Source organism: Protobothrops mucrosquamatus, unplaced genomic scaffold, assembly GCF_001527695.2.
Source record: "Protobothrops mucrosquamatus isolate PMUCROS unplaced genomic scaffold, P.Mucros_1.0 scaffold113, whole genome shotgun sequence".
Lineage (NCBI taxonomy): Eukaryota > Metazoa > Chordata > Lepidosauria > Squamata > Viperidae > Protobothrops > Protobothrops mucrosquamatus.
In genome coordinates, this window is record NW_015386485.1 from 1,376,892 (window position 1) to 1,389,344 (window position 12,453).

Here is a 12,453-nt window from a genome sequence, read left to right on the forward strand (position 1 = left end):
ATGAGATAAAAATATGTTTTATTTTTGTCAAGACTAAATTAATTTCTTCAAAAATGGGCAGAAAGACAGGTTGTAAACTAAAGAAATATGAGCCATCTAATATTAAAATGAATGGATGAAAGAATGATGATGAAGATGGTGATGATATCAGTAGAACCCTTTTAAATATTGTTCAGATGAACGTGCTTTCAATCTCTGAGCAATTGCTGAGTTTTTATAAGACAACTGCATTATATATTGTAATGAGGCATGCATTTCTTTTTCTCCCTGTCTCTGAGAAATCCATCCATATGTGAATAAAAACAAACTGGGAAAGGGAGATTACTGATTAAAAGATAACTATATTCTAGGAGTTTCAGTTTGTCATAAGCCACACAAATGTGATTATCATCTTCTTCCAGCCACACCCAGAGGAGTATGAAGGTGGCCTTGAAGAAAGATCTCAACAGCTTTTACAAAAATATAAGCTTAGAACATGAAGGTGAGGGGGGGGGATTAAGCCAGAAATTCAAGTTTGCCCTACCTTGACTCTCATTGGTATAAGATGAAGAAAAAGAATCTCTGTCAGGCTTTCAAGATTCTGTTATTATGCCATACAATGAATAAATTAGATTTCCAGTAGATGTTATTCAGACCGTTCTGCCTCAAAGGACTGAACTTATGGTATTGTTAACACAAAAAGGAGGACTGCCACAAACATGTTAAACTGTCTTTGGGGAAAATCTCCAGTATCAGTGTTTCATGATTAAATAATGCTTTGAGAGACTTCTATCAGAAGATTTTAAATTCAATACATCATTAATACTAGTCAATATATGTAAAGTAAGGAATCTAAAATGTTGAAGAGAATAGCCAGAGGCAATGTCAACTTTGAGGAAATAGGTTTTTATTTTGACAAAACTAAATTATAGCCCTGCCAAAGAGAATACCATTAATCAAATGAGATAGATAAAATGTTTTTCAGTGGTTACTGGGAATAATGCCAAGACTTCAGTTTAAAAAGTTTTTTTTTTCAATTGGTGCCTCAAAAATTCAGGTCCAGGAAAATGTTTATGGGTCTCAGAACAAAAGAGGGCATACAAGATACAGAATCAATACTTCTTGGTTCTTTGGGAAATTTCAGTAAATATTTCCTTTTCGTAAAAAACAAAACAAAACAGAAGGGTCATTGATGAACTATGTTTTAGGAGGAATCATTTGTAAGGATTTAAATGCAAATCCATCAAATCCAAGGTTAGTTTCTAGACAACACCATGCTAATCAATCATTTTATGTGACACTGGTTAATTATGAGTATATTAGCATGCCACACTAGTGTACCTGATGTTTGTCTCTCATATGGAGAATGCAAGATGCACATTTATGAAGTTTGCGGATCCTGGATTTTCTGAACTGTTTAGATACAGAAGTACTGACATTGATGACAAGTAATATATAGGTTACAATAGTCACTAGACCATAAAAAATCTGTCTGGGTGAGAGAAATGGAGACATGAATAATCTAGATAAAAGTTTATTTAATTTCAAATTATAACAAATCTCCACCAGGGTACTTTCCAAAATAGATGGGATATTTCCTTGAAACAGCATTTGTGTATTAATAACCAAAATCTTTTATTCCTCTAAATAATGCATGTTTCATTATCATACTGTTTTATATTTCAAAGGGCATATTTTATCAAAATAATACTAGGAAACCAAATATGCATTTCAGTTATTATTATTTTCCTTTTAAGGAATTAAACCACAGTGATATAGACTGCTATATCTTCCAGGTCTGATGTAGTACTCCAGTCTGGAAGTTAAAAGTTTTTAAAATAATTAAAAATTGTACAAATTATTTAGAATTTGATTTTTTTAGTCAAATTATTAATATTAATTGCTTTTACTGTACACAGTTCATTTTTAACCAGCAGAACATTGCTTGGGGACTGGTTGTTTTCCATGAAAAGAGAAACTGAATTCTTATAAATAAATGTTTTAAGAAATCTATTTAAAAATCTGTGATATTCAATACAATATGCAGTCCTTGCTGCACTGCAATGAATGGATCTACTCGAAGAATTGAGAACTTCTGACTTATCAGATTAATCCATTCGCAATGTCTTCACTTTAAATACACCCCTTTCTTCTTCTAAGGAATTCTAACATGAGATTTATTTATTTTTATTTATTTAGAAAACATATGTGGCTGCCTATTTTATACATAATACTCCTAGGTAGCTCACATCATTCCATTAAATCAGAATAAATATAACCCACAATAGCATCAGATATCACATCACAGTCCCACAATAGCCTAACAATTGTACATTTACATTTCCAGGGCTCACTTCCATTGTAGATGGAGATCATCAGCTCAGGTTTTTTTTTAACAGCCAATTTTATCCATACATCCTTTTACTTGACTTATCTGCCATATTTATTTTGTAGAACTCCAGGTGGCATACATAATATCCCCTCCTTCTACAGTGCATTTGGGAGGGTGGTGTCTCCAGAAGGAGGACCCTAGTCAAAAATCCTGTAGCTGTTCTCTCTTCTCTTTCTTATCATTCTTAATGTGAAGATAGTAGACACAAATGGTTGGAATAAAGAAAAAGTAAAGGTTCCCAAACAGAAATGCCAGTTGCATCCCACATAATTGTTGAAATTTTGACAAGTTATTGCATGATAAAAGGCTTATCTGGTTACACCCACTAAATATCATACATGCTGAATTAATTTTCAGGGGTTTGGTTGATACATTGAATAAACTGTGCGTGATTAAATGTTGACTTCTGATGTCATGTGAACCTAATCAATAGTCGCTTGTTCAATAATCCATGGTTATATTCAAACAGGATGGCATTCAATGTGAATCCATTCATGGAGCAGTGTTTCTATGATCCCCCCAGCTTTTCTTCTTGTACAATCCTCTTCATTATTCATTTTTGTGCTATCACAAATTGTTTCCCATTTACATTCAAACTGGCAACCAATTGGGTTTGCTTTCCCTCTACACCAATATTGCAGATCACAGTTTGAAACTAATTTGCAATTTCAGTTTGAAAGTGTATTACACAAAGTAACTAACAAAATAAGTGTTACTTAATAAGGGAGAGGAAGAGAGAGGATAACCAGATAGGGCAGTGTAATCTGAAACACAAAAGCATGACAGAGTGTTTTGAATACACTGTCTAATCTGCTTCTGATTAAAATATTTTCCCTGGATTGTAGAACTTGATGGTTTGCTGCTATAAAGATTGCCTTAAATGGCAATATTTTGGTAAAAGTTTTACTGTTACACTTAATTGTTTCTTTGCAGTTGTAAAAAGCTTCTGTTTTGCTGTACAAGCTATTTGCTTTATAAGCAAAAAAGCCCATTACAAATAGTTATTATTATCTGAGCTGCAAAATGACATGTCTGTAGTGTCACCTACCTTACTGGCTTTCAAGATTTCAATCATCAAAGGCAATCCTTGTGTGATGAGTTCTTCAGTGTATTCTTCCTCCTGGATAGATTTAAATTCTTTTAGCAAGCACTGGATGAGGGGCCTTCTATGTTGCTGAAAAGCAGTTCGCAAAGATTCTAACCATGTATGGAGAGTCCACGGAACACCTATTTAAAACAAAAAGTATTCCAAGAATTTCCATTGATTATTTTTAAAAAATCAGAATCAGTATTATAACATGCGGGCCTTTGACTTATGAATGTGATTCTACATCTATTTTCTTTCTTGAGAATCATTATCAGGCCTAATAGCATTGATTCTGGGCCAATAACACAAATGGAGAATCCATTGCCAATTTCTATGGCTTTGTGTGCTTTTCCTTTTAGGTACAATTACCAGGTTAAACAAGCAGCCTGTGAAAAGAACAAGGAGGAGGAGTAACAATGGCTTCATGGTGGACATTGAAATCCAAAAACCTAGCCAGATGCATAGATACAGCAACAGCGGTGAAGAGAAAATGGTTTGGAGAGAGTGAATGCCCGGCTGAAAGTACCTTGCCTGAAGGATTAAAACTGAAAGCTGGAACCATCATGACCAATAAATAATGATCTACTGTTCATTTTTGGAAACCCACCAGAAATATAGCAATAGCAATTAGACTTATATAGTGCTTTACAGCCCTCTCTAAGAAGTTTACAGTCAGCATATTGTTCCCAATAATCTAGGTCCTCATTTTACTGACCTCGGAAGGATGGAAGGCTGAGTCAACCTTCAGAGTTGAACTCTTGGCAGTGGGCAGAGTTAGCCTGTCATACTGCATTTTAACCACCATGCCACTATAAATATCTCTTAATAGCAGTCTTTTCCAATCTCATCCTCCACGTATGTAGACTTTAACTCCCAGAATTCTCTGGTTGAAGCATTAATGGAACTGAAAACCTCATGTCTGGAAGGAACCTAATGTGGGGAAATCTGCTCTACACAATCAAGATATTGCAAATTTCAAGTTTATGTTTTTCCACACTGCTGTTAACTGGTAAAACTCTATTTACCTGAGCAGCCATTTGAAAAAATAATCTCAGTTTGTTAAATGTTTATTAATTAAATTTAATTCTCCATGGAATGTCAAACAGGTAACTTGCATTTTAGAGCTAATTACAAAATAGCTAGTTTAATTAGAAAAAACACATTGCAGTGACAATGATAAAACAGCATCATTTTATTATTATTTCAGTGTTCTGAAGACATGTACCCAGAAAGTTTTGCTGATTAGGAAAAGTGTTTTAGTCCTAACTAAAGGGACAATTAAAAGAAATGACAGAGTTGTAAAATGGTACCCTACGATGTTTACCTGCCTGAAGTATAATTGCACCATATCAGAATTGCACTTCTCAAAAAGAAATGGGAGAATAATTGTAAGTTGCAGAAACTGAACAACACTTCCACACATATTTTTTTAAGTGAGAATTTCTGCAGTAAAAAAAAAGTGCAGGAAGAAAAACTGGGTAACCATGGGAGAATTAAGAATGGAAATATGGTCTTTCCCAAATAAACTAGACAGGACAAATTCCACGTGGAACCTCTGGTGCTGTGGCTTTATGTAAATAAAACACCTGGTGTTGAAATTTTATATAATTCTTTTGTAGTAGTAAGAACTGCCTACTGTCTGCCAGGATAATTTTTCACACAAAGTGGTTTGCACTGCTTGGGGCCACACTTCTCACCTCTATCTTTGCTTCTGCCATGTTGTCTCTGTTGTTGCCAAGAAAAGCAAGGTCATTCCTATATTGGTGGGATGTCAGTTTGGAATCCCAAATGATCAGGGTTCCAAAGGACCTCATGATCCTCCCCATTTTAATAATGGGGAGAACTAAATGTGCAGCTCTGTTTTCCTTTCTGCTACCAGTTTCCTGTTCACCAAAATAACTCATGAATTCAACTATCTAATAGAAATTCTGAGATGCTGATTTTAGAGCAGCATCAGCAGCATCTTCTTTGATGATAATAAGAGAAGATGTTTATTGTTGATCTTCTTTTGGCCTATTCAGTATCTTAAATTCAGGGCAAAAATAACTATAATTTCTGACAGGCATGCAATTTAGGGTACTTATTGATGCTGTTGGATAATGTATGTATTTAACAAATACTATATATGGATATTTCTTAATTGCTCATATGTCGTATCCTTTGAAAAAGCATTGCTCTGAAAATGGGCATATACTATTTTTCTTCCTCCCAGCTGTCTTCTTTGTATTTCTTAGACATATGCAGCATCTGTTTTTGTCCAAACATCCACCCTGCCCATTCAAGTTTTTTTTGTTTTTTCATAAGCAGTTCCTAGTCAATTTCATTTCCCTGGTTAAAATCAGCTTCTTTGCTCTTCAAAGAAGAACTGGATTGAAGCAGAATTGCTGTTTGTGGAAAGATTCTACATTGTAAAGTCAAACTACCCTCCTCCCAGAAGTTTACTACCTACTAAGCACCCCAGTTTGTCATCTGTTAGGACAGACTGGGGCATTTGCTTAAAAGCAGGATGTTATGTGGTACTACTGAAATCAGCACGATCTTTTTCAAAAACATGCACACCTGTTTATTTTAAAATACTTTTAATTAGGAAAGAGTTGAGTAGCCAGAAGCCCTTCATATGCTGCTGAGCTGCTATCTACAGGAGCCACAACCAAAATGGTAAAGAAAGCTGGGAGGTGTAGTTCAGCAACATATTGAGGACCACAATTCTTTACTCAGTTTATTAAATTCATTACTTTCTGTCTTTTCAGAAAATGAATGTCAAGGCAAGTTAAAACCTGTTGTGATTATCTCCAGATGCACACATTTCAAACCAGAGAACCAGAAGCCCTAGTTGAGCTGAAAGGTGTTTTTTTTTGGGGGGGGGGGGGGCGCAGAGGGAAAAAATTAGCAGTCTATATCAACTCCTTTATTGGGTGGGACCTAACACCTTCTCTCTTGCTGTGGTCATGATTGTACAAATGTTCCCAGCTATTCTTGGTTTCTTGGCCAAGAACAAAATGTATTTCACTTTGGCTCCAGAAGGTCGCAACAATATAAATACAGTATTTATAAATTTATGGAGTGGGAACTGTACTTTTTCTCATATAATAAATCCATAATTATTAAAAAATAGTTGTTTTAACACTTGATTTCCGGTATTCCTAAGTATGTTTATTTGTTGCATGTTTTCTGGTTTGACAAGAATTCGGGAGCAGTCAAAAATTCTCAGTTCAACAGACAAGGGTCTCTTACATCAAACCATTTTTCTGACCAGTCATTTCTTATGAGAGAGGAAACCCAAACTGACCTATACTCCTGATGTCAATGGTTACATCCACATATCCATGTTCAGCGCTGTGATACATTGCCTCTTTCAGAGCTTTGAGTCTGGCTTTGCTGTTGCGGCTTGCACATAAAGGAGCAGGCGTGCTATCTGCCAAGTCAGTTCCTTCAGCCAAGATCTCCTCCAGGGATAAGATATCACTCTTCTCCTTCTCCGGTTGGGCAAGAAGCTTACGAAACACATTCCTGTCAATCACAAACCAAAAGACAGAAAAGGGAAGGGCAGAGGCCACCATATGGGAATTGTTAACAGTGAAACAGAAGACAACTAGCCATCTGGCTAATACGAATTCTGTTTAATTCATCCAACAAGATCTAGTAAACAAAGTATTTTCTTTTCTTTTCTGTATAGTACATGAGGCTATAGTAGCAAGTCAGAAATTCAAAAACCCCATATCCTGTCCATCAACAGGATTATATCCAAATGCCATTAATGTTCAATGGAGTTGCTTCCAATGAACAAATAATTAGAAACAAGCAACAGAACCCAGTGTGTTTCCTCTCCCTTACCTCCCACCTACCTGATACGCTTACATCTTGCTAGCTGCGCATGTTCAGTCCTGTGGGGGATAGAATAAGCAATGTATCCAAAGCAAGTGGGCTAAGCGTATGTATCTCTGTGTTTGTTTAGACAGGGAGGAGGGTGTTTATTTTGCTATCTGTAATAATGTGTCTAATATGCTATGCAATAAGAGGAGAAAACATTTGATACCTCTGATAATTGCAATCCAGAATTCTCCAGGTGAAGACAAGCGTAGCTAAATGTGTCATAGCTCATAGTAGCTCATAGCTAAAAAGTTCTACAATGAGTTCTTTATTCAACATCTGGCTGACTTGATTTATGGCAGATGCATCAAGTTGAAGATTGAGTGTGCCCCAAATCTAACTTTTCCTCCATCCAAACTTCAGATGAGATGTTATTTCCCAATTTGAACAGAATCCATCCATCCATCCTTATTTTTATAATGGAAATATAAAGCCATTTGCAAAAGAGTTCTGGGGTTGTTGAAATTATGAGAGCTGTGATTCCTCTTATCTGGATGGCATCAATTAGTGGAAGGTAATGCTAAGCTACAATATCTATATCCCAAAGGGGTAAATGTCCAAGTGCACCCCATTCACAGGGACATCAATCTCTATAATTGTATTTCTATAAATTTCTATATAAATCTCTATAGTGATATCACTATAACTAATGGCATTTTTAGCTAAGAGTCAGTTGAAATCAGTTCCTGGATCTTTAAAACTAAAGGATATAATGGCATAATGGAAGAAGATCTTGGTAAATGAAAAACATTAGAAGTGGCAAAGAGAACTATTCAATCCTTTGTTACCACAAATCATAGACAGTTGCCTTTCAATGGACTTATTTTTTGCACCTTCAGTTCATGTATTTTCTTGGCCCTAATACAGAAATACTGACCTTTCCTCTCTAATTCTACACAAGATTATTTATCATCCAATGATTGCATCATCAAGGGATGATTTATAAGTGTAAATAAGATGTCTGGATTTAGCAGCACAGACCGAAATTCTGTATGACTTAATGGCATTTTTAGACACCTCATTCACTAAGCGCTTAGTAACAAGATGATTTACAATCATGTGTTACTTGGTTTGTGCCTTTCTGATTCATATATATGCATGCTTACTCTCCTGCCTTAAACTTGTTGTATTTTCTCACAGGCTGTTTCTTATTCTTTCCCCTTTGTTACTTGCATAATGGTTCATTAGTTCCCTATATTGCCAGGGCTATTTCCAACAAAATTGGCAGATCTGTAATTTTGTTTTTCCTTGTGATTCCACCAGATCTGAAGAACATCTGGACTATTTCCTGATCAAACCTAGTACCTCATATTTCTTTCCAGTGCTTTATATAAGTTGTACATCTATGAACTAGGACTATATTTGAGACTTCTCTGTACTGCAATGGTTCTAACTCCAGAAATACTTCTGTCTTTGTCTTTCATTGAAATCTCATTGAAAGGTGCTCCTGCAAGGCTATTTCAGGTGATAGAGTAGCCGAGTTATAAAGCTGAAACAAATATCAAGTGACAGAAAATTATGTTACTCGAGATTTTTTTGTCTCCTAACCCATCAGCCCTAGAAACCATAGATCATAGCATGGTATGATACAAGTTGCAGTCTATTAAAATCAGGAAAGCTAAAAGTTCTATCCTGTCCTAGATAGATCCTTGTTTGAGTTAGCCTACTGGTCAATTCTTTGTCTTTGTCCCCAATCTGGCAGCCTCAGAACTGATATCATAATAAAATGATATCAGAAGAGAGTGCAGCCATTTTTTTGGGCTATATTTGTTTTGTAGATAATTTAAGGAGCAAAATGAGTACCTTACACTTAAAAAACTGATCTAGCCCCGCAAATATCCCCTAAATGGGACATTTAATCTGATCTGGCAGGAAGTTTAAAGAGTAAAATAGATATTTTAAGCATTTAAGGTAAGAGTTTGCCTGGACAATAATATTTTCCTGACTCTTGGCTATCCTGATTTTTTACTTGTTTTAATACCAATGTCCAACTTGTAACTCATTGCCATCAACTGCATCTCAATGGGATCTGTTCCTGCCTTATTACTGTTATACATACTACTTCTTTACTTTTGTTTAGTTTTCATGGACAACAGCCATTCCCAGAATGTATACTTTATCTATTTTTTGAAACTAATGTTTAAGAAAAAATTGAGTGCAAATTTATATATAGTATGTGAATCTTAATGTACAAGAATTGCATGTCATATGCTTTAAACATCCCATTCAAGCATTGTTTTAACACTTAACTAAAAGCATACCAATTATACCTGTGTCCATGTGCAGCAGCCTGGCTAAAGGAGTTCATATCACCTTGTGGAGTCATGGAAATTCCATTCCTGTACATTGTTCCAATCATAGGATCAGCACCTCGCTCCAAAAGCAGACTAACCAATTCAAAATTTCCTACAAATCAGTAACAATGAAAGTCTTTTTAAAAAGCCTGCTTCTTGTTCTCTTCAATCAAACAATATTAAGTAAGATATTATGATAAGATAATCCTTACCAGCAGCTGCTGCCAGTTGCAAGGGTGTTTCTGAATAGTTTTCCTCACCATGTTCCAAAGAACCTTCTACTTTGGCTCCTGCATCCAGTAGTAGCTATAAAAGAAATCCATTGTTTTTTCTTTTTAAAAAAAATCTACACAAGAACTAAAATGCTCATCCAGCACAGAAGGGCAATCTTCTTCAACGCAGTGCTGAGATCCATTTTACTGCAAGCCCCATAATTCTTATCCAGAATCTGCAGTCCCAAAACTTCTGGAAGTGCAAATTAAAGCAGCTGCATTCTGCAAAATACATAAATACTGTCTATTGCATATGGGTTGCAAAAATCCAGATGACCAACAGATAATTAACAAAGTGATGCAGAAAGTCTAGTTCTTTGATACGACTTGGTGCATATTCCAGCCGAAATTTGGTAACAGAAAATAAAAAAGTAGAGAAGTCCAAGGTTAAAGGCCATCAAATTAGGGGCCAGTTCACAAAACAAGATGCTGGTCATTTTTGGTTGCCACCAAGAAAGCATTAAATATCAAGAGAAAAGGTGATAAGAACAGCTGAAGTTTAATGCTCTGTGTCAAATGAACCATAGAGTCACACAGGAACATGTAGTTATTCAACTTGTTTGCACGTTTTTCCCCCCTAACACCTCTTTTTTGTTTGTACCATTGCTGAGACAGGAATACTGCACAACAGTAAATGTGCAATATTTAGGTGAAGAGTAAGGACACTGCAGCCACTGTGTTATGCTCACAGTCGTCACTCCAAATAACGGTCTGTAAAGGATTAGCCCTTCTTCTCTTTTTTCTACAAAAATGTCCCAAACACTGAATGGTCAACTCCCTGCTTTCTCTTATGACTTCTTTGTTAATCTACCAACTTGATTTATATTTGCTTCAACAAGCTTATGATTGGCTTCCCAAAAGCCTTCTATTGTGTTTTCCCAATGGCGGTAAAGTGGATGGGCAACTGCCTTCCTTGAGAGTTCTTAGGAACTTCAGCCCAGCCATAAATCTTCTCTTTTCACATAACCTAATATTCCATTTTCTCACAATAAATGGAATTTTATGTTATGGGAAACCTAAAGGATTTCAGAGTGATACATTCTTCAGAGACTGGGGATGTTTGGAATGGACTATACATTAAAACAAATACCAAAGGTGAGAAGTTCAAGAATTTCAGAAATAGAACATCTTTAGTGTCCCTATATCTCAGGAGGAGTAGACACATGAGGATTCTATCATGAAAATAAACAGTAATTTATGATACAACCACAAATTACCCTAAAGTAGTTTGAGAAGGGAACATACCACATGGTAGCAACTGAACAATTTTTTCACCACCACAGAAACGTCAGCTCAGATTATTATGATACTGGAAAGATTGAGGGAACTAAATATGTTTAAGCTTGAGGGAGAAAAAAACAGCTGAAGAATGTGACAGCACCAGTGGTGGGATTCAGCCGGTTCACACCACTTTGGGAGAACCAGTAGCTAATTTTTTGTTGCCCAGGCCCAGAATGGACTCCCAGAAGCGGCATCCACACAGAGAATCGGTTGTTCACATATTTGAATCCTACCACTGGACAACACTCTTCAAGAACCTGAAGTGGTATCATAGATGTAGGACACCGTATATCCTCTAACACTGCAACTTTTAATCCATTAAAAAAAAATCCAAAGATTCAGAAATATAACTATTCAATCTAAGACCAATCTTCCACTTATGTTCTTATTGTTATTGGGTGGATGCCAAAGGAATTATTCACCCATTCCATGTTGTTTGTTGTTGCCAAAGGAACTGTCCCCATCCGATCCATCCCAACAACTGATATAATAGAAGAAACTATTTGTAGCTCAGGGTTGAACTGTGGGGTCCTTGGTGCTCTCTGAACTTGGTTGTTTTCTTGCAGATGTTTCATTATCCAACTAGGTAACACCATCAGTGCTAGAAGAGGATAAGGTTTGCTCCTTATTTATATAACCCCTAATTCAAATCAGAGTTTTTCCCCAGTCTTTCCAATACAAGCTTCACAATCTGTAACATTTCAAGAAGGATTCAACAAAGGCAACATTTCAATAAACAATTGGTTTAGTTTGTTCTAAGCTATGCTAAACTATTACTATTATCTCATACATACATTGATGTACATTACCTATCACTAGTAAAAAGCTCAATCTATCTGATTTTAAATGAACACTGTCCGTTTCTTTATTTTAGAAGCCTTGTGCTGGATTAAAATAACTTGACTAGGAGCCATGAAAGCACAATGTGCTTGACACTGTTAAAGGAATCCTGTTATTGAAAGAGAGAGCAGTAATAAATAGCACTGATGATTGCATCAGCCATAAGAATCTCATGGTGGTCTTGCAGTTGACCTTCCTTATCAGTTCCATCAAAAACAGCACTGCCACTAGGCAATGTGAGACAACAGATGCTGAAAAGTAGCAATCAGCCTTCCAGATATTCTGCTTGAACTTGAAATCCATTCTCTCCTATTATAAGCTACAATTATTTTGTATTCAGATGCAATTGAGGGCACTAGACTGCTGTCCTCCAGTGAGATGGAAGGCACTATTCTGTCAACAACATTGAAGTAATGTCAGTTGCTGGTTCAATTCACT

At 36.0% G+C, this 12,453-nt stretch overlaps 1 protein-coding gene across 4 annotated transcripts in view; it reads right to left on the minus strand.

Annotated features, from left to right (window-relative positions):
- BTBD11 (BTB domain containing 11) overlaps positions 1–12,453 on the minus strand; it is a 206,191-nt gene that overhangs the window by 18,340 nt on the left and 175,398 nt on the right. For 3 of the 4 annotated variants that reach the window (XM_015812837.1, XM_015812838.1, XM_029283504.1), the window contains 4 exons: positions 9,835–9,928; positions 9,599–9,734; positions 6,748–6,968; positions 3,420–3,598 (listed from right to left, as the gene is read on the minus strand). In XM_015812837.1, coding sequence (XP_015668323.1) covers positions 3,420–3,598; positions 6,748–6,968; positions 9,599–9,734; positions 9,835–9,928 — 630 coding nt within the window. The remainder of the gene's footprint in view (positions 1–3,419; positions 3,599–6,747; positions 6,969–9,598; positions 9,735–9,834; positions 9,929–12,453) is intronic. The other variant, XM_029283505.1, reaches the window with a different exon arrangement.